Source organism: Mustela nivalis (assembly GCF_964662115.1).
Source record: "Mustela nivalis genome assembly, chromosome: 6".
Lineage (NCBI taxonomy): Eukaryota > Metazoa > Chordata > Mammalia > Carnivora > Mustelidae > Mustela > Mustela nivalis.
Window position 1 is genome coordinate 120,812,054 of NC_139025.1, and position 20,767 is coordinate 120,832,820.

General features: G+C 37.1%; 1 protein-coding gene across 2 annotated transcripts in view; it reads right to left on the minus strand.

Moving 5' to 3' along the window:
* Positions 1–300: 300 nt before the first annotated feature.
* GABRG3 (gamma-aminobutyric acid type A receptor subunit gamma3) overlaps positions 301–20,767 on the minus strand; it is a 96,173-nt gene continuing 75,706 nt past the window's right edge. The window contains exons 3-5 of one of the 2 annotated variants that reach the window (XM_082736023.1): positions 12,681–12,877; positions 12,329–12,388; positions 301–8,558 (exon numbers count right to left, since the gene is read on the minus strand). In XM_082736023.1, the coding sequence (XP_082592149.1) occupies positions 8,277–8,558; positions 12,329–12,388; positions 12,681–12,877 (539 nt within the window). In that variant the 3' untranslated portion in view covers positions 301–8,276. Of the gene's footprint in view, positions 8,559–12,310; positions 12,389–12,680; positions 12,878–20,767 lie in introns of both variants that reach the window. The other variant, XM_082736022.1, reaches the window with a different exon arrangement.

Sequence of the window (20,767 nt, forward strand, 5' to 3'; positions counted from 1 at the left end):
GTGGAAGAGGAAGGCATTTCCTTTGGACACTGTCCTCTTACAAACTTTCTGCCAGAGAAGACAATTAACCTCCCCCCCCCCTTCAACATTTGCAGAATCTGTCCTTGTGTGGGGCTGAGCAGGGAGCTGAGCCTCGAAAAAGAGCAGTTGTTGCCATGCCTCTCTGATGGGAAGGACCCACATATAAAACTGCACCCTTGACCTCCACCCAAGCCTGCCTTTCCCGAGTCTCTTCATAGGCCACCCCAAACCAGAAAAACGCTCATTCCTGACTCAAGTATTTTTGACAACATGTGCATTTATTTGTATTAGAAGTACAAACGTAGGAATCCAAATACAAATACAGAGGGTGGCCCAGCCACCAGGTCCAGCTGGCCCAGGGCAGGGGGCCGAGAGGGTGCGGCAGGACCAGACGGGCGAAGCGGGGCGCGGTGCCGCCCGTGTCGCCAAGGCACGTCGGGCGCTAGTGCGCCCTCGTTTCACTAGGACACCACGAGCTGAGCTGCATGATTAGCAGGGAGTTACGTCCTTGACAGAGGGGAGGAGGACAACGGGACCTCATTACCATCTTGGGACCGTGGAGAATGGCCCAAGATGGCCCGAAGACTGGGCGTCAGGGCTTCTAGGCCTTTGTGTGATGATAGGGGAGCAGGAGCTGTTGGAGGCCACTTGGTGAGGGCAGGGCCCTGGCCTGGTCCTTGGTCCACTTGCTGGAGAAAGGTGGGTGCACCCACTTGAGCAGGGTGAACACCTTCTTGGGGCCAACCTCATCGGCACTGTGCTCAGAGCTGTTTCCAAGATACTCTAAGACTCTGGAATCCCTCTACTGTCCTCCCAACAGAGTAGGATGGCTTCACAAGCAGGAAGGATTCTATTGAGGCAGAGAGCACACCCCTGGCTTTTGCCCTTCCTTTCCGCCTGGGCATCTCCCAGGACTTAAGATGGTTTAACATTCTACACAAGCTTCAAAAAGAGAGGGCAGTCCATGCACTATGGCTAATTCCTATATCGCATTGTTCACACTAGACCTGATGGATGCTTAATCACGCTGTACTGGAAAGCTGTGTTTTAAACAAGTATGAGTATGTCTGTTTACCACCTATGTCTTGAGAACTACTTCCAGCTCTCAGATGATACTGACCACCTACACAAATGACCAAGGAATCACTCATACTTGCACCCAAGTAAAAAATATGATCAGTTGTTCTTAGTAGGAGACAAGCTTGTTTGAACTCAGAACAAACTTCTGATCATGTATTTAAATTTGTTTTTTTTTTTTAAGAGAAAATGTGATCCCACATTTCCAGAAAATGTAGAGATTATGAGTTTCTCTCTCCCTCTCTCTCTCTCCCCCACACTCCTTTTTCCTTAATTAAACACTTAGTAAGCTAAGATGCTACCACTAGGAAACTGTGGTCCTTTCTACTTGTTTCAACTACATTTGGGGTGATGGGTAGAGTAATACACATATTAATACGTTGTTCCAGTTTTACCACTGTACATACATACACAAATACACACATCACTGCATGTGAACACAAGATGGCCCTTTGCTTCTTACAAGACAACCCAGGCCCAATCCCTGAAAATTATTACTCTTCTGAAGTCTTCCATAGAAAATGCACTCATGAAGAATGACCCTTTCACTCAATCCAGGAGCTGCTTGTAAAGAAAAACATATCATGTAGTAGTACAAATATATGCATGTAAACATTGTTCACTAGCACAAAATTAGTCATTTTGAAGAGCAAGAATAATAAGAAGTATCTTTTACAATGTTTTCATAGTTATTCTAAACAGATAATTATAATAGTAAACACTGTAAATTTACTCAATATTATTTTGCCTGTGTCTATTTCTATCTCAAAGTAAAAATCTCAAGACTGATTGGGGGAATCAAAGACCAGACCCAAATTGTACAATATGAAGCATATTGATTGTCCCTTTGGGTTAAGAAAATCTGTGGTGTCCACAGATGCATCCATTTTAGGGGAAAAAGTTCTTAGCCAATACATATGTTATCTTCATGAAAAAGAATAAAAAAAGTCAAGTGAGACACAAAACTCAGAATAAACCAATAAATAAAAGTAGGTAGAGTGTTACCCTAGGGAATTATTGCAAGTTTTGTTTGAAGAAGGGTAGACAGAACTGGAGGGACACAGGGAAGTTATGGAAATGTTTTAAGAAAACAACGTTTTAAACTAAGATCTGCGCATTTAATATTTAAACTAAAATGAAACTTATCCATTTTCTCTTTAATTTAAGTTATAATTTCATTATGATTTGGAAAAAAAATTAAACCTTTGTTTTGGATCAATGGTAAGGACTAGTATGGAACAAAAAAAAGGATATAGATGATAATGATGGTGATGGTGGTGTTGATAGTAGTAACGGTGATGATGGTGGTGATGATGGTGATGGTGATGGTGATGATGATGATGGTGACAGTTTATTTCTTCTAAAATATTACCCCATGTGGCTCACAATTTGAAAATCAAGTCAGAAAATTACGTGAATTTTCTGTCATTTCTTATCTGACAACTGGATTGAAACTGCAGAATGCAGGTTTGTTTTGTTTTGTTTTTGTTTTCTTTTTAAAAATTTTCTGTAGATTCCAGGGCTACCCAGCACGAACCAGTTCAGGGGCTAAATGAACGAGACATGTTAATTAAATAGTAGATGGACTGGCGGGGATAGTAATGGCTAGATAGAGGTTGGGGTGGTCTGATCTCTCCATTGAAGTGACTAAACTCTTGTTCTATGCATGGATGGGCTTTCACTCAGTTGACAACTGACCCCCCTCAAACTTCTCCTCCTATAAATATGAACAGTACATAATAAAAACTATTATAATAAATTCTAACCAAATCAAAGTACTTATCATTTGTTCCTGAAAGTCAGTTTAACTGAGTTAGGACTTCTACATTTTAATGGAAATTGGGAACTTTAATCTTTTTGTGAATAACTGATTAGGGGAAATACAAAGAAGAAACTCCAAACAACTACAAAAGAGGAAAAGATAGCAGCTACCTTCTCCATCTGGGGCATTTCATTATTGACAATCAATCTTTACTATTCTTTCCAATCTGTTGAGTTTAAACTTTTCAACAGATGTAAAGGACCTTTCTTCCCTGCAGGAACATTTATCACCCTCACTTTGTGGAGCTGCTCCACTGGGCTGGGAAAATTGTGTTGTGGTTACAAATTTGAAAAGTGAAATGGTGAAAGTAGGTAATTATCTGAATAATTCAAGTACGACAATTTATATTTCCTTCAATTACCTGCATGTTGCATTCAAGCAGTGTTTGCTTTGTGTATGTGTATGTGTGTGTACGGGAGTGTGTATGAGCGTGTGTGTGTGCATGTGCGCACTTCTGTGTGTTTTGTCTTTCTAATTTTCTAGCTTGTGTTCCTAAGTTAAACTATCTGAAAACCCTTCCTGGATAGCTTAAAACATTGAAAACTTGTTAATGACTGTTCAACTAATTTTAGCACTGATTTAAACTAGTCTAAAGTTTGTTTTTTATGTGAGCAGAGTAATAAGAGGGTTAAGGTATTTTAATGACAACATTAAAAACCAAAGCATCATTTAACTAAAGGGAAAATGGTAGGGGACATTCTTTCTTTTGACGTTACTAGAACTAGATCAGGCTTATAGCCTGGAATTGCTAACTTGTAATCAGAAGAAATTTTAAAAGGAGGAGTCAAAATGCTCTTGTCTTTAGTCTTAAAGACTATCAGACTCTTAAAAAAAAAGCCAAGTTTTTATTCTCCCGGAGATATGAATGGCTAGGTTGTTATCCTGTTATCTTACCATATACATGTTTTCTCATTATAATGATAGAAATTTATTTTTAAGTAAAAAGTAAGTTAAGAATGAATATAAGAAGGGATTTTTCATTTAGCCCAAACTGTTCTTTTTTGGTTCTTTGGATGTTATTATACAATGTAGAGGTACTTCTAAAACGTGTGAACCTGAATGTTTCCTACAGAAAAATTTGAGAGAAATTTGAGAAAGAAACATGTACAGATTGCACACCTCCTCAATTTAGGACAATTTGAAGGGGACTCAAGAGAAAATTGTGAATTTTACAATGACAGTGTATTTGCAGATTGTTTCCCTTCCTTATTTCCAGATACCTTTCTGAATATTTTAAAAACAATAGTGTTCTGAAGCCCAATACTAATCATAAACATTTCATCGTATATTTATACCTATGTTTATCTCAAGTCACTCACTAACTTTTCTTTTTTATAGAAATCGAGAATGAAACTTCATATGCATATAGTTCATAAACTGAGAACAAGCAGACAATTGCAAGATTATGGAGAGATTTCAAAGTGCTTTGTGTCTCAAGAACATTGATCTCATATAGTGAGAAGTATAATAGTTGGAAACCAGTTATAATTCTTCAAGTTTGCAAAGTAAATCACAGAAAGTTCTCGGTTATCGGTAGCTAAGATAAAAATGATTAAGGAAGAAGAGGTTTTGTTTGTGTTATTTTCTAGCCCTTTAGATAAAGAGTGCCCCATTGCTTCCTAGTTGTAGCAAGTATTTTTAATGCAAAATGGGTTTGTCAATTACCCACCTTTGCTTGCAGAGTGTGATATTTTGCAGAGCAGCAAAAAATTTGTCTAGACACTTTTACTGCAGCAAGCTATGGCCAGGTAAAAAGACTTGGTGTGAAGGTTCTATGTGGACACTCATATCTCATCATAAGCACTATGTCACTGACTTTTAGATTGGCTACAATTTTTCTTATGTAGCCTGAAAGTAGTTTGCCATGGAGGACAATCATTTTTCCAACTGAAGCCACAAAACTGTGTTCTTGACAGATCTGAAATACAAGTAAGGATAAGACTGCTTGGCACATAAAAAATGAAAGTCTTGTCTCTATCCATTCATAAACAATAAAAAAAAAACCTGGCATGAAATATATGTAATCATAGGAAATGGAAAAAAATGATAAGATGTGTATGATTTAAGCTTTATGTGTTATTGTAAGGCATATGTTGGGCAAATTGGGGGCAGTATTGGCTGGGTCCAGAGTAAATTATAATAACACTTTCCTTCTCTGTCCAGTACCTGAGAATCTCTCTCCTCTGATCATTGGTGTTAAGACTTTGTACAAACTGTATTTTCTAGGTTCTGAAGAGGCATTTTTATCTAATTCCATTTATGTGAAATGCCTTCTCATTACCTCTCAGCCTGATGCAACTTAAAGGAGAGACAGTCACAGTTGTAAGTATGATCCACAGTGGTAAGAAATTAGAAATCCTTTTCAAAATACAGAACTCTCATTTCTCCAGTTTACAGTATTTCTGAAAGTAAGGAACACAGTAGCACCTTTAGAATACCAGTCACTCAGACAACTTCCCCACCAGCTGCACAAAAACACAAAAACATTTCACAAGTCTAAATGCAAAGCAAGCTGGTCAGAGATGTAAGGGTGCTGGGTCTGTGCAGAACAGTCTTACATCTGTACACCTCACACAAACCGTACTAACCAAGCATACTGGTGAAGGAGAATTCTTCAATTTAAGAGTGATACACTTCCCTCACATTCTTCTTATGCCTCTCCTCTTCCTTTCTCCGAAAGGTAAACTCATACATACTTAATAGACAAGCCCCTAAGTTCTGCATCTGCATGAGGTACATGCCACCCTCCTGTATTGTGGACTGAAGGCTCATTCAGGAGTTGAAATTGATAAAGAGAACTTGAACAGGGAATCTTGTAGAGAAACTGACATTAATGTGTTCTAAGAGGATGTTTGAGTTCTTTATAGTTAGAACCTATTGTGGGTAGATTGCTATTTGTGCAGGAATGTATTTTACACCTTGTGAGTGAACATCTATTAGACTCTCTTGAGATGAAAGTTTCCCTTCATGGAAAATGAATGATATACTAGTATGTTTAGATCAGCAGAATGACTGAAGTCAGGGAGAAAGGAATGGTTGGATTCAGAAAACAGGTCATTGGTATGTTTTATATATATGTAAGAGTTGCCAATGAAAGTTGAATATTGAGTGGCTTTGAAACAAGAAGCATTAATAACATTTTTAAGGTAAAATTGGACCAAACTTATGTTATAAAAGTGTTCATGGGTTATTTTTCTTCCAGAATAATTTCACTAGAAAATTCATTTCCCTCCAGAACTTTTTAAAAGACATAACAGGTTAAAATCTTTCATGTTTAGATTTATAAATTCATATCATATTTAGATATTATAAATTCATAAAGTTGAAAATTATGTTTGAAGAAGACTGACCTTGGGCCACCTTCCATGGGTTCTCAGTGCTTTGGTGGGACATGGAGCAATTCCTTTGGTCATAGTGCCTCCAGACCATCACTGCCAGATGTGGGAGGGTGGTTTATGCGTGAGAGACAGAACAAGGATGCTAGAAGGTGAAATTCTCCAGTAGAATAGAAATTTTATTAAGCCAATAGGTTCAACCTATTTCTCCCCAAGTATTTATTGTTGTTTTATGTTTTAAGCTGAATTTGCTAGCTAGAACCGAATTGGCTTGTGGCCTATGTAGCAATTATCAGATTAAAAGGCAGGGAGTTGACAAGAAGAAAAGCAATGGGCTTGAATATCTCACACTATATATGGACTCAGTCCTTGAAAACTGGTGATTGTATCCCAATATATTTGCATTCACTTGATATGAATGATGTTCATAAAATAAACAGATTCATCTAATTTTACTTTTCTAGCCTCTCTATCTGGTCTGCATCCAATAAATTGTGTGAAATCAGTACTTTTAGATATTCTCTCTGTATATTACTTTACCTTTTTTGCTGAGTAATAATTATATTTATAATAGATTATTAAAATAAAATTTTATGGTTTCCAATAAAATTAATTCAGTTTTCTGGGTGAGAAAAGTGAGAAGCACAGAGCTACTGGTACCAAAATTTTAGTACCAAAATTTTAATAATGCCAAAGCATTATTAATGAACTGGTGGGACTTTTTTTCCTACAAATGGTGGGAAACTTCTGAAGAGTTTTGTGAAGTACATACTGGCATCCAGTTATAACAAAGAACTAACATCAAGAAGCAAGTTAGTTTTGTGTTATAAAAATATCAAAAGAGTAATAATTTCAGGGCATTTTTTTCTTTGGGATCTTGCTACATATTCATATTTCAAAGTATAAAATAATTTTTGTTCATCAAAATATATCATTGATGATAGCCATTGCCCTTGTTTTTGCAACTAAGGTTGATTTGACTTGAAAGTTAATATTCCCTAAAATATTTCTAAATTCTATCTACATTTCTTTTACACTCTGGAAAACACTTTCAAGACAAAGTCTTGTAAATGGTATATATCTGTCTTTGCAAGATGAAGTTAATCACTGACCCTGTAATAGTATAACATAAGCAAAATGCATACTCTGGGGTTGTATTTTGGTCTAGTAAGACCCAACTAAGGTAAAATGTTGAACTCCAGCTGAACTAGTCCCAAAGTTAATCCAGCTGAACTAGTCCCAAAGTTCAATGTACTGCTGATTCTCAGTAGTTTGGAAAAAAGAAGTAACTGATGTTCAGAGACAATCAACATCATTGAATTCAGCAACTTGAGAATTTTGAAAATCATATTTTTTTTCTCAACCGGAAACTTGTAGATGATGCAAATACACCCTTGCAAGCCTAGGGTGATATTATTTGATAAAGGAATGCTAGGAAACAATGATGGTACCAGAGTAAATGAAGCCACAGGAGAGGAAACTGGGTCAAAACTCACTGCAGTTCACACTTGAACTCAGATGCCTGGGAATGTGGGCCTGAGGTCAAGCATGAGCATGTCCCAGCAAGCAGTGACTCCACGAGTGTGGGCACTGGTACCTCCAAGGGCTGCGAAGGAAAGTTATAGAAGGGGAGTCTTGGCCCAAGAGAGAGCTTCTTGGATATTTGCTTTCACCTTTTACAGATTTCTTGGCAACGATAATTGGCAATTGCTTCCAATATCTGAAACCATTCATAAACAACACCACATTACAGATTCAATAAGGGATTAGCAAGAATATTACTTTAAAACGCAATTAGTGTGTGTGTGTGTGTGTGTGTGTGTGAGTACGCATGTGTGTAAGTGTGAAATACATAATAGAAATATTTGCCACGTACTCCTGTACTGCTCATAGGTAATGTATAACTTCAGATAAACTGAGCAGTGTCCTTCCTTCTTACTCCAGTCGGTCACTACTGGTCTGGGGAGGGTGAAAGATAAAGAGGGAAACCTACTGCTCTTCACTCATCACTACAGCAACATTTAGAGATAGAGGTATCCAACCCAATAGACCAAGTTGAAGAGCAGGAATGATGTGGGGAAAAAGACCCGCGAATATGAGTCCAGCTCCAAGATGTCTATGTGAATACGCCCTTTTCTCCAAGATCCTGATTTGCATTCTTCATAGCAGCAGAAGAAGCTCTGACAGTCTTTGCCATCCAGACACTCATAGACACAGGTATCTTCAAATTCCTGCCAGTAGACAGAATTGTTTAAAGTGATCATTGCAGGTGGTGGTGGCCTCATGTCGAGGAGAGAATAGTTCTGTAGACAACAAGAACAAGACAAAAATCATCATGAAATGCAATAAGAACAACCTGAGATGAATCAAGCAATAGATGTGTGTTATGTCTGTCCTTTAGATAAAGAGAATAATGTCATGCTCCTTCCCACACATCCTTGTACTGGACAGTTTGATCTTTGAGAGTTCAGTCTGCCAATTTTATATTTGCAAATTTAATGCAAAAAAGTATGGTGAAGTTTTCAAAACTTGCATAACTCAGATTATTGATGAGGGAGGTTGAGAACATTTTCAGATATGTATTTCAAGTCTCTGTTCTGGCTACTTTTCAATTGATTGAGGGTAAATATGTACATATTGCATATAATCCCTTAAATGTTAAGGAGGACACTTCAAATGTGGAGAGATAAATTTCTTATTTCCTAACTAGTAAATAGTAAAAACTATGCTATATAAGAATGATGAGAGAATCTTCTTGTTCCATGTAATTTACATTAAAAAAATTAGCTTTCAGTGTGTGGTGGTCAGACACCACTTGTCATATCAAGAGTCACAGCCAAAAGTGTGTACAATTGGAATTTTTTATTTTCTGCTTCCCAGGCTTTCCTACTGATGTGGAAAAGTCAATGGAGAGGAGATGGCTTATGTTCACTCATAAGTAAGAGAAAGTGGCTTTAAATAGACTTGATTTCTCAGACACTTGTTTGAATTCTTCCAAATAGCTACGAGTTATGTATTAAATCGATAATAATTGTATGCCACACATACCAAGGGCCAGTCAGGAGTGTCATGGTACAGGCTTCTACCTTCCTCCACAACTCCAGGCAATGAACAGAAACAAAAACTTTGTTGTTCTATAGGCTCTACTGTGGACACATTTTAGGTTAATGATTCTTAACTCTGAGTGGATATAAAAATCACTGGGGTGGTGGGTGGTTGCTGAAAAAAAAAAAAAGTAGTCCACTGCATTTGAGGAATGCATCTTTTTGGCAAGGTTCATTTGGGAAAATCTGCCTTTATTAAATAATAATTGCATGTGTGTTTGGACAGTGTTCAATCAGATAGTCATTTTTCATTTCTTCAACACTTTGTGCTGTGTAGTGACACAGAGATGAGAAGCTGGCCATTATTGACAGGACAGGCCTAAAGGAAGATGTTGATGCAGAAAAGACATCAGAAGTTTCTGAGGGGGTGGGCAAAGCTCCCTAGAGATCTAAAGGATGACAAGAGGAGCTGTAGGCAAATAAGTAGCAAGATTTCTGGGGGCAAGAGAAATCCCCATTTCCCTTCTTCATTTTTGATTGTTGAAATATATACAAGCCTGATCTAATAATTAAGAGAGTTCTATTTATATCTTTGTAGTTCACTGTTTTGAAATAAAACTAATTGCATTTTATAATATTGCAAAAAACTTAGATGCTAAGAGCCCTAAAAAGCCATATGTTAAATTACTTCAATACTTTTTAAAATGCATACCTCTCATTTGTCATAAAAGTTTCAAACTGTGCTCAAAATGGGGAATTTAATTAATGAGTCCTCAAGGTCATCTGCAGCCAAGCAGGACCTGACTCACTCCTGCTTTGCCTACCTGTACAGTGCAGTCCTATGACTTCCCCGGAAATGTTATGCTTCCTGGGTGGCATGTACATATGGAATGGTTAGTCTTGCATTTTACAGGTTAGGAAACTGAGGCACAGAAATGTTCAGACAGCTTGTCCCAAAGTGCACACATGATTGTTAGTGAGGCCTGGCTCCTGTCCCTCATTGCTCAGAGGCTGCCCATCTCTATAGATGTTAGTGGGAACGGCCCTTTAACTAGACTATCCCTGTGGATCTTTCAGAATCTCTTTGAAGACATGGACAATTATCATCCAACCTTGGAAAACTCCCTTTTTATTCGGCTGCTTTATGAACTTTTGTTGAAGATCTCTGTGTCTTTTCACCTGGCCTAGAGCCCTTTCTCTGTGAATTGTAATTCTATGTACTTTCATCAAGGTCCTCACACTTTCCCTCTTAAAAAATAAAAAACCAAAACCAAAAACAATTCTTACAGTTTTGTGAAAATTTCTTTTTTCTCTATGGTAAAAAATTCTTTCTTTTGGCAATATCTTTTCTATACCAAAGATGTCAATACTTCTTCTTCCACTCCCAGCCCCCTGGCTGTGTGTGAAATGTGCTTTCTGGGCCTCCGGCTATTTGTTCTGACTTGTCTCTGTTACAACATCCCCACTTCAAACCTTTTCCATTACTTTTCAGTCTGTTACTATTTGGGAGCATTTGCTGGCAAATCTGTATGTTCTCTGTGGCTTCCCACAGCTGTAAAAGTGGCTTCACCACTCACCTTCTGTCAGAACTAAAATAATACACTTGCAGAGTACAGATAACTAAGTAGTCTCCCTGGAAAAGCATGTTAAAATGCACTAAACATAAATTATTGATCAGCAGTTAGAAAACCACATATGAGGGGTGCATAAAACATTCAGTGTAATTAGTGAATTGATATGTATAAAGGGATGCAAGTAGTTACAAATAAATTTTGTTACATAATAAAAAGGTAGGTCACATCAGATTTTTTAAAACATTTCTCAGTTTTTCAATAGTTAGATTCTTACCTCAATCCACATATTAAAAATCCATATGCATTAATAAATAAAATAATAATATTATGAATTGTTGAAACTTAACCAATATTTATAGAGCTTAATTTCACTGTATTTCAGTTTTCTCATCAGTAGAAGGGGTTGTTATGAGGATAAAATGAATTGGTACATGAAAACACTTAGAACATAGTGTCCAAAAGAGTAAGTGCTCAAAAGAAAGTGAGGGGGAATTAATCATTCTGATCAAGAGGCAGAGACCACAAAAGGGAAGTCTGATAGATTTGGCAACAGGAGATTTAAAACGATGCATGTGGGAAAAAGCACAAGAAATAACAGTGACAACATTGTCATAAAAACTGAAATAAAACTACATAATAAAAAACATATTAATATCCTTAACTATTTGATATGTGACTATATAATATGTTTTTTGTTATATAAGATACACTATACATAATATATAGTATAAATAACTGGCAGATCATTACTTTAAAAAGGTTAAAAGACAAAAAAGTTATATAAAAATTTTTCATAAAAGTCAAAAGACATAAAAACAATTCACCAAAACAGAAATGCAAGTAAAAATAAATAAGCAAAATATTCAACTTTATCAATAATCAAAGAAATGCTAAGGGAACAGTTTACAGAAGCCATATTTTTGTTTGGCTATCAAACCTAATACAGGGAGAGTTCTGAGTGGTGGGTGTCCCATACTGCTAATGGAGCCATGCAACCCTTTTGGTCCAGCAATTTTGCTTCTAGGAATTTGTATTAAGTTAATAGTCACAGGTTTATACAAAAATGCAGTGATAAGGATATGTATCAAAGTGAGAAGGTATGAATTAGCCCAGTATTCAGCCAAGATTGTCTGTGCATCAATCATGAACATATAATGCAGTCATTGAAATGATCCTATAAAATAATATTTATAAGACAGAAACTTATTCATCATGTATTTTGAGTTAAAAAACAAGAATATATATGTATATGCTAATCCCTAGGTAGAAGGATGATGATTATTTTTTTTCCTTTATTTTCCAAATTGGATATTTAAAAAGTATACAAATTTTTGTGGGGTTATGTACATTGCTCATTGTTCTTCAATACATGCATACAAAAACAGTTAAGATATCATTCAATCTTAGTTTAGTAAGAGTTCTCAGAAATATTTGCACCTTCACGGCTATACATACGGAGGGGGCTTGTAGGCTTATTCGCTCATGAATCCATCTTGAGGAATCTGGATGTAACAACTACAAGAAAGACAGAAAAAAAAATTAGGAAACTTCTATGGAAATCTGCATCATAGAGTACCTTAGCTAAGAGCAATCTTTGAGGTATGATTACATCAATCTATGTCACTGGTAGGTGAAGTTAAAGAGGTGCATTAGGGTCATATTCATATATTCAGAATATCTTGTTTTTTTGACAACTTGTTGAAGTAGCTATTTATAAAACATATCATAAGATCCAAGGAATAATGATCATTTATTACAAACTCTCCTTCCACTACTTTTCCAGAAAATCTTTGCTACTGGAACTCACCGATGTTTTCTTCTTAGTGGTAGTTGGTTTTCTACAACTTGAATAGTAGTTGAGGGTGGCGTACTCCATCAGAGCAGCAAAGACAAATAAGAAGCAAACTGTCACAAAGAGGTCCATGGCAGTCACATAGGACACACGAGGCAAGGAATTTCTGGCGATTGTGCTGAGTGTGGTCATGGTCAGCACTGTGGTGATGCCTGTACAGGGAATAGTTATCAAGTTGTAAAAGGAGCCAGACAAAATTCCTCCACACCAACAGTGTTCTATTTTTAGGTAAATCCTTCTTGGCATTGCATATATGTAATAATACTTTAAATTTTAATGTCTATATAATCTTGCAAGCATTTTCATAAAATTTTTTCATAGTTCATACAATAATGTTAAAATACCTGAATTAAGCCAACACCTTTCAATTTATTCAGAAATTCTCAGTTTCACATTGTCTTTTATTTTATTTTATTTTTTTATTTATTTTCAGCATAACAGTATTTGTTGTTTTTGCACCACACCCAGTGCTCCATGCTATCCATGCCTTCTCTAATACCCACCACCTGGTTCCCCTAACCTCCCACCTCCCACCCCTTCAAACCCCTCAGACTGTTTTTCAGAGTCCATAGTCTCTCATGGTTCACCTCTCCTTCCAATTTCCCCCAACTCCCTTCTTCTCTCTAACTCCCCTTGTCCTCCATGCTATTTGTTATGCTCCACAAATAAGTGAAACCACATAATTGACTTTTAAATATTTTCTAAATAATGATAGTTTGCAGTCTTCCATACATTCTGTCTCACATCTCACACTGTTCTTCTGCGCAGATGAACTGTTTCCTTCCTTATTTTTTCTTTTTGCAATTTTAAACTCCAACCTTTCTTTAGGACCCAGTTGAAGTACTTCTCTTAATGAGGTGGCATTGCTTGTAGCACCCCAAAGAGAGTTGATAACATGGGAATCTGCACTACCTATACCTTCTATGTGCCTCGTTTCTGCATTTGCACAAGGAATTGCATTTGTCTTTCTAGTCTTTGTATGTCTGTCTTTCTGAATAAATTGTGTGATCATTATAAGCAAAACTGTATCTTGCTCATCTTTGCTTACTTGTCATCAAGCATTGTGCCTACCACATTTTAGGCATTTCAATGAATGCTTCATATGGACTATATTGATTCATTGATTAATTAGCTAACTAATAATAGTGTTGGTCTGACTTTGACTATTTTATAAACATAAGTCAATAATAAATATTTAAACAAAGTCTGTGGACAAGAGTCAAAAAACAGACACATATGTGATGGATGGTTTAAAAGAAAAAGTCAAAAAATGGGCAGAAGACATGAACAGACACTTCTCCAATGAAGACATGCCAATGGCTAGCAGACGTATGAAAAAATGTTCATCATCATTAGCCATCAGAGAAAAATAAAATCAAAACCACATTGAGATACCATCTTACATCAATTAGAATGACAAAGATTAACAAGGCAAGAAACAACAACTGTTGGAGAGGATGTGGAGAAAGGGGAACCCTCTTACATTATTGACGGGAATGCACGTTGGAACAGCCAACTCGGAAAACAGTGTGGAGATTCCTGAAAAAATTAAAAATAGAGCTACCCTAAGGCCCAGCAATTGCACTACTGGGTATTTACCCCAAAGATACAGATGTAGTTTAAAGAAGGGTCATATGTACCCTAATGTTCATAGCAGTAAAGACCACAATCACCAAACTGTGGAAAGAGCGAAGATGCCCTTCAACTGAAGAATGAATAAAGAAGTTATGGTCCATATATGCAATGGAATATTATGCCTCTATCAGAAAGGATGAATACCCAACTTTTGTAGCAACATGGACGGGACTGGAGGGAATTATGCTGAGTGAAATTAGTCAAGCAGAGAGTCAATTATCATATGTTTTCACTTACTTGTGGAACATAAGCAATAACATGGAGGACATCAGGAGAAGGAAAGGAAAAGTGAAGGGGGGATTGAAGGGGGAGATGAACCATGAGAGACTATGGACTCTGAGAAAGAAACTGAGGTTTTTTTTTTTTTTTTTTTTTTTTTTTTTAGATTTTATTTATTTATCAGAGAGAGAGAGGGGGAGAGAGCAAGCACAGGCAGACAGAATGGCAGGCAGAGGCAGAGGGAGAAGCAGGCTCCCTGCGGAGCAAGGAGCCCGATGTGGGACTCGATCCCAGGACGCTGGGATCATGACCTGAGCCGAAGGCAGCTGCTTAACCAACTGCGCCACCCAGGCATCCCGAAACTGAGGGTTTTAGAGGGGAAAAGGGTGGGGAGGGGGTGAGCCTTCTGGTGGGTATTAAGGAGGGCATGTATTGCATGGAACACTGGGTGTTATACTTAAACAATGAATCTTGGAACACTACATCAAAAACTAATGATGTATGATGACTAACATAACACAATAAAAAAAAAGGAAGGGAGTTTACTAAGCATTAAGAAGAATGAAATGACTGGATGATTATTACACAAGAGGAGTTAAGACTAACTCTCTTCTAGATGACTTCCTGCAAAATCAGAAACTGCTAGAGCTGCTGGACAGGGAGGCTAGTGACATGGACTCAGGAATCATAGGAATATTGACATTAACACTCACTACTTTGTGCTTGCATGAGGATACTATAAAATATCCACCAGGTAATAATACTCCATGATAGGGTAGATATGATGGATAAGTTCACATGAGTTTCTACCTTTGCTGGGCATCAGTGCCTCCTGGCACCTCCTCAGGAGGGTTAGCCAGCGCCAGCTAAAGAATGATGCTAACAGCATAGGGTGGACAGCTTAGTCATGTGTAAAAGGATATTGACATGGAGGTCAAAGCCCTCAGCCTTGCTCTGGGCCTTCTCAGCATTTGGTCATGTAAAGTCACCTACCTTCTTTGAACTTGTTTCTTTAATCAGTACAGTGAAAACAGAATGCCAAGCTCTCTTTTCTATAGATGAGGAAAAAGTGCTGTGTAAACTTGGAAAGTCTACACTGATTATAGATATATTCTTATTGAAATAATTATTTTCTAATAAATATCCAATTTAACTTTAAAAAAAGTGACCATGTCATTCTACAGAATATGTAAGTAGGAATTTTTTCACTAAATTTGGGGATTGTTAACCTCAATTTCTTCTTTTTTCTTTTTTTCCCTTAAATATTTCTTTTCTTACCATAGCACATACCCTCCCCAATGTCCATCACCCAGCCAACCCATCCCTCCCACCCTCCTCCCCTCCAGAAATCCTCAGATTGTTTCCTGAGAGTGAGAGTCTCTAATGGTTTGTTTCCCTCTCTGGTTTCATCTTGTTGTATTTTTCTCTCCCTTCCTCTGTGATCCTCTGTCTTATTTCTTAAATTCCTCATATCAGTGAGATAATATGATAATTGTCTTCTCTGACTGACTTATTTCACATAGTGTAATACCCTCCAGTTCTGTCCACATCATTGTGAATGGCAAGAGTTTGGTTTCTCGGTTTCTTTTTTCTTTTTTGATGGCTGGATTATATACATATATACATACATATGCATATATACATATGCATACATATATACACACACATACACATACATACATACATACATATATACCACATCTTCTTTATCCATTCCTCTGTTGATGGACATCAAAGCTATTTCCATATTTTGACTATTGTGGACATTGCTGCTATGAACATTCAGGTGCATATGCCCCTTCAGATCACTATTTTTACATCTTTAGGGTAAATACCCAGCAGTGTAATTGCTGGGTCATTGGATAGCTTTATTTTCAAATTTTTTAGTAAACTTCATACTGTTTTCTAGAGCGGCTGTACCAGCTTGCTTTCCCACCAACTGTGTAGGAGGGTTCCCCTTTCTCTGAATTCTTGCCAACACCTAACATTTCCTGACTGGTTAGTATTAGTCTTTCTAACTGGTGTGAGGTTATATCTCATTGTGGTTTTGATTTGTATTTCTCTGATGCCAAGTGATGTGGAGCACTTTTTCATGTGTCTATTGGTCATTTGGATGTCTTCTTTGCAGAAATATCTGTTCATGTTTTCTGCCCATTTCTTGATTGGATTATTTGTTCTTTGGGTGTTGAGTTTGCTAAGCTATTTATAGATTTTGGATACTAGCCCTTTATCTGATATGTCATTTACAAATATCTTCCCCATTCTGTTGGTTGTCTTTTGGTTTTGTTAACTGTTTCCTTTGTTGTGCAAAAGTATTTTAATTTAATGAAGTCCCAATAGTTCATTTTTACCCTTGCTTCCCTTGCCTTTGATGATGTTTCTAGGAAGAAGTTGCTGTAGCTGAGGTTGAAGAATTTTTTTCCTGTGTCCTCCTCAAGAATTTTGATAGATTCCTGTCTCACATTGAGGTCTTTCATCCATTTTGAGTCTATTTTTGTGTGTGGTGTAAGGAAATTCTCCAGTTTCATCTTTCTGCATGTGGCTTTCAAGTTTTCCCAACATCATTTGTTAAAGAGATTGTCTTTTTCCACTTGACATTCTATCCTGCTTTGTCAAAGATTAGTTTACCATAGAATTGAGGGTCAATTTCTGGGCTCTCTATTCTGTTCTATCAGTCTATGTGATTGTCTTTGTGCCAGTATCATACTGTCTTGATGATGACAGCTTTGCAATAGAGCTTGAAGTCTGGAATTATGATGCCGCCAATTTTGGTGTTCTTTTTCAACATTCCTCTGGCTATTCAGCGTCTTTTCTGGTTGCATATAAATTTTAGGATTATTTGTTCCATTTCTTGAAAAAGTTGATGGTATTTTGATAGGGATCACATTGAATTTGTAGATTGCTCTGGGTAGTATAGACATTTTCACAGTATTTGCTTTTCCAGTCCATAAGCATGAAATGTTTTTCCATTTCTTTGTGTCTTCCTCAAATCCTTTCATGAGTATTCTATAGTTTTCTGAATACAGATTCTTTGCCTCTTTGGTTAGATTTATTCCTAGGTATTTTATGGTTTGGGGTGCAATTGTAAATAGGATTGACTCCTTAATTTCTCTTTCCTCTGTCTTGTTGTTGGTGTATAGAAATGCAACTGATTTCTGTGTATTGATTTTATATCCCGACACTTTACTGAATTCCTGTATGAGTTCTAGCAGTTTTGGACTGGAGTCTTTTGGATTTTCCACATAAAGTATCGTATCATCTGCAAATAGTGAGAGTTTGACTTCTTTGCCAATTCAGATGTCTTTTATTTCTTTTTGTTGCCTGATTGCTGAGGTTAGACTTCTAGTACTATATTGAATAACAGTGGTGGTAGTGACCATCCCTGCTGTGTTCCTGAGCTTAGGGGAAAAGCTCTCAGTTTTCCCCCATTGAGAATGATATTTGCTGTGGGCTTTTCATTGATGGCTTCTATGATATTGAGGTATGTACCCTCTATCCCTACACTTTGAAGAGTTTTGATCAAGAAAGGATACCATACATTGTCAAATGCTTTTCCAGCATCTATTGAGCATATCATGATTCTTATTCTTTCTTTTATTAATGTATTGTATCACACTGATTGATTTGCAGATGTTGAACCAAACTTGCAGCCCAGGAATAAATACCACTTGGTCATGGTGAATAATCCTTTAAATGTACTGTTTGATCTTATTGGCTAGTATTTTGGTGAGAATTTTTGCATTCATGTCCATGAACGATATTGGTTTGTAATTCTTTTTGAAGGGTTCTTTGGTTTTGGGATCAAGGTAATGATGACCTCATAAAATGTGTTTGGAAATTTTTCTTCCATTTCCATTTTTTGGAACAGTTTCAGGAGAATAGGTATTAATTCTTCTTTAAATGTATGGTAGATTTCCCCTGGGAAACTGTCTGGCCCTGGGCTCTTGTTTCTTGGAAGATTTTTGATTACTGCTTCAATCTCCTTACTGGTTATGGGTCTGTTCAGGTTTTCTACTTTTTCCTGGTTCAGTTTTGGTACTTTATACATCTCTAGGCATGCAACTGTTTCTTCCAGATTGTCAAATTTGCTGGTGTAGAGTTGCTCGTAATATATTCCTATAGCTTTCTGTATTTCTTTGGTGTTGGTTATGATCTCTCCTCTTTCATTCACTATTTTTATTACTTTGGGTCCTTTCTCTTTTCTTTTTGATAAGACTGGACAGTGGTTTATCAACCTTATAATTCTTTCAAAGAATCAGCCCCTATTTCATTGATTTCTACTGTTATTTTGGTTTCAATTTCATTGATTTCTGCTCTGATCTTTATGGTTTCTCTTCTGCTGGGTTTAGACTTTATTTGCTGTTCTTTCTCCAGCTCCTGGAGGTAGGGTTCAGTTGTGTATTTTTTAAAATTTAATTTAATTTTATTTTCAGTGATCCAAAATTTGTTTTCTATGTACAACACCCAGTGCTCCATGCAATAATGTGCCCTCCATAATAGCCACCAACTGGCTCACCCAACCCCCATCCCTCTCCACTCCAAAACCCTCAGTTTGTTCTCAGAGTTCACAGTCTCTCATATTTTATCTCCCCCTCAGATTTCCTCCAACTCACTTCTCCTCTTCATCTCCCAATGTCCTCAGTGTTATTCCTTATGCTCCACAAGTTGGTGAAACCATAAGATAATTGACTGCTTGACTAATTTCACTCAGCATAATCTCCTCCAGTCCCATCCATGTTGATACAAAAGTTGGGTATTCATCCTTTCTGATAGAGGCATAATATTCCCTTGCATATATGGACCATATCTTCTTTATTCATTTGTCAGTTGAAGGGCATGTTGGCTCTTTCCACAGTTTGGAGATTGTGGTCTTTACTGCTATGAACATTAGGGTACATATGACCCTTCTTTTCACTACATCTGTATCTTTGGGGTAAATACCCAGTAGTATAATTGCAGGGTCATAGGGAAGCTCTATTTTTAATTTCTTAAGGAATCTCCACACTGTTCTCCAAAGTGGCTGCACCAATTTGCATTCCCACCAACAGTGTAAGAGGGTTCCCCTTTCTCCACATCCTGTTTCCTGTCTTGCTAATTTTGGCCATTCTAACTGGTGTAAGATGGTATCTCAGTGTGGCTTTGATTTGAATCTCCCTGATGGCTAGTGATGATGAACATTTTTTCATGTGTCTGTTAGCCATTTGTGTGTGCTCTTTGGAGAAGTGTCTACTCATGTCTTCTGTCCATTTTTTGACATGATTATCTGTTTTGTGTGTGTTGAGTTTGAGGAGTTCTTTATAGATCTTGGATATCAGTCCATTGTCTCTAGGGTATTTGTGAATACCCTCTCCCATTATGTGGGTTGCCTCTTTGTTTTTTTGACTCTTTCCTTTGCTGTGCAGAAGGTTTTGATCTTGATGAAGTCCCAAAAGTTCATTTTTGCTTTTGTTTCCTTTACCTTTGGAGATATATGTTGAAAGAAGTTGCTGTGGCTGATGCTGAAGAGGTTACTGTCTATTTTTAGCTCTAGAATTTTGATAGATTCCTACATCACATTGAGGTTCTTTATACATTTTGGGTTTATCTTTGTGTATGGTCTAAGAGAAAGGTTGAGTTGCATTCTTGTACATGTAGCTGTCCAATTTTCCCAGCATCATTTATTGAAGAGACTGTCTTTTTTCCACTGTGTATTTTTTTCATCCTTTGTTGAAGATTATTTGACCATAGATGTGAGGGTCCATATCTGGGCTCTCTACTCTGTTCCACTGGTCTATGTGTCTCTTTTTATGCCAGTATCGTGCTTTCTTGGTGATCACAGCTGTAGTAAAGCTTAAAATCAGGTAATGTGATGCCCCCAGTTTTGTTTTTGTTTTTCAACATTTCCTTAGCAATTCGATGTTTCTTCTGGTTCCATGCAAATTTTAAGATTGTTCCAGCTCTTTGAAAAATGCTGGTGGAATTTTGATCAGGATGGCATGGAAAGTATAGATTGCTCTAGGCAGTATTGACATTTTAACAATGTTTATTCTTCCAATCCATTAACATGAAATGTTTTTCCATCTTTTTCTGTCTTCAATTTGTTCCACAAGTGTTCTGTAGTTCCTCGATTACAGATCCTCACCTCTTTGGTTAGGTTTTTGCCCAGATATCTAATGGTTCTTGGTGCTATAGTACATGGAATTAATTCT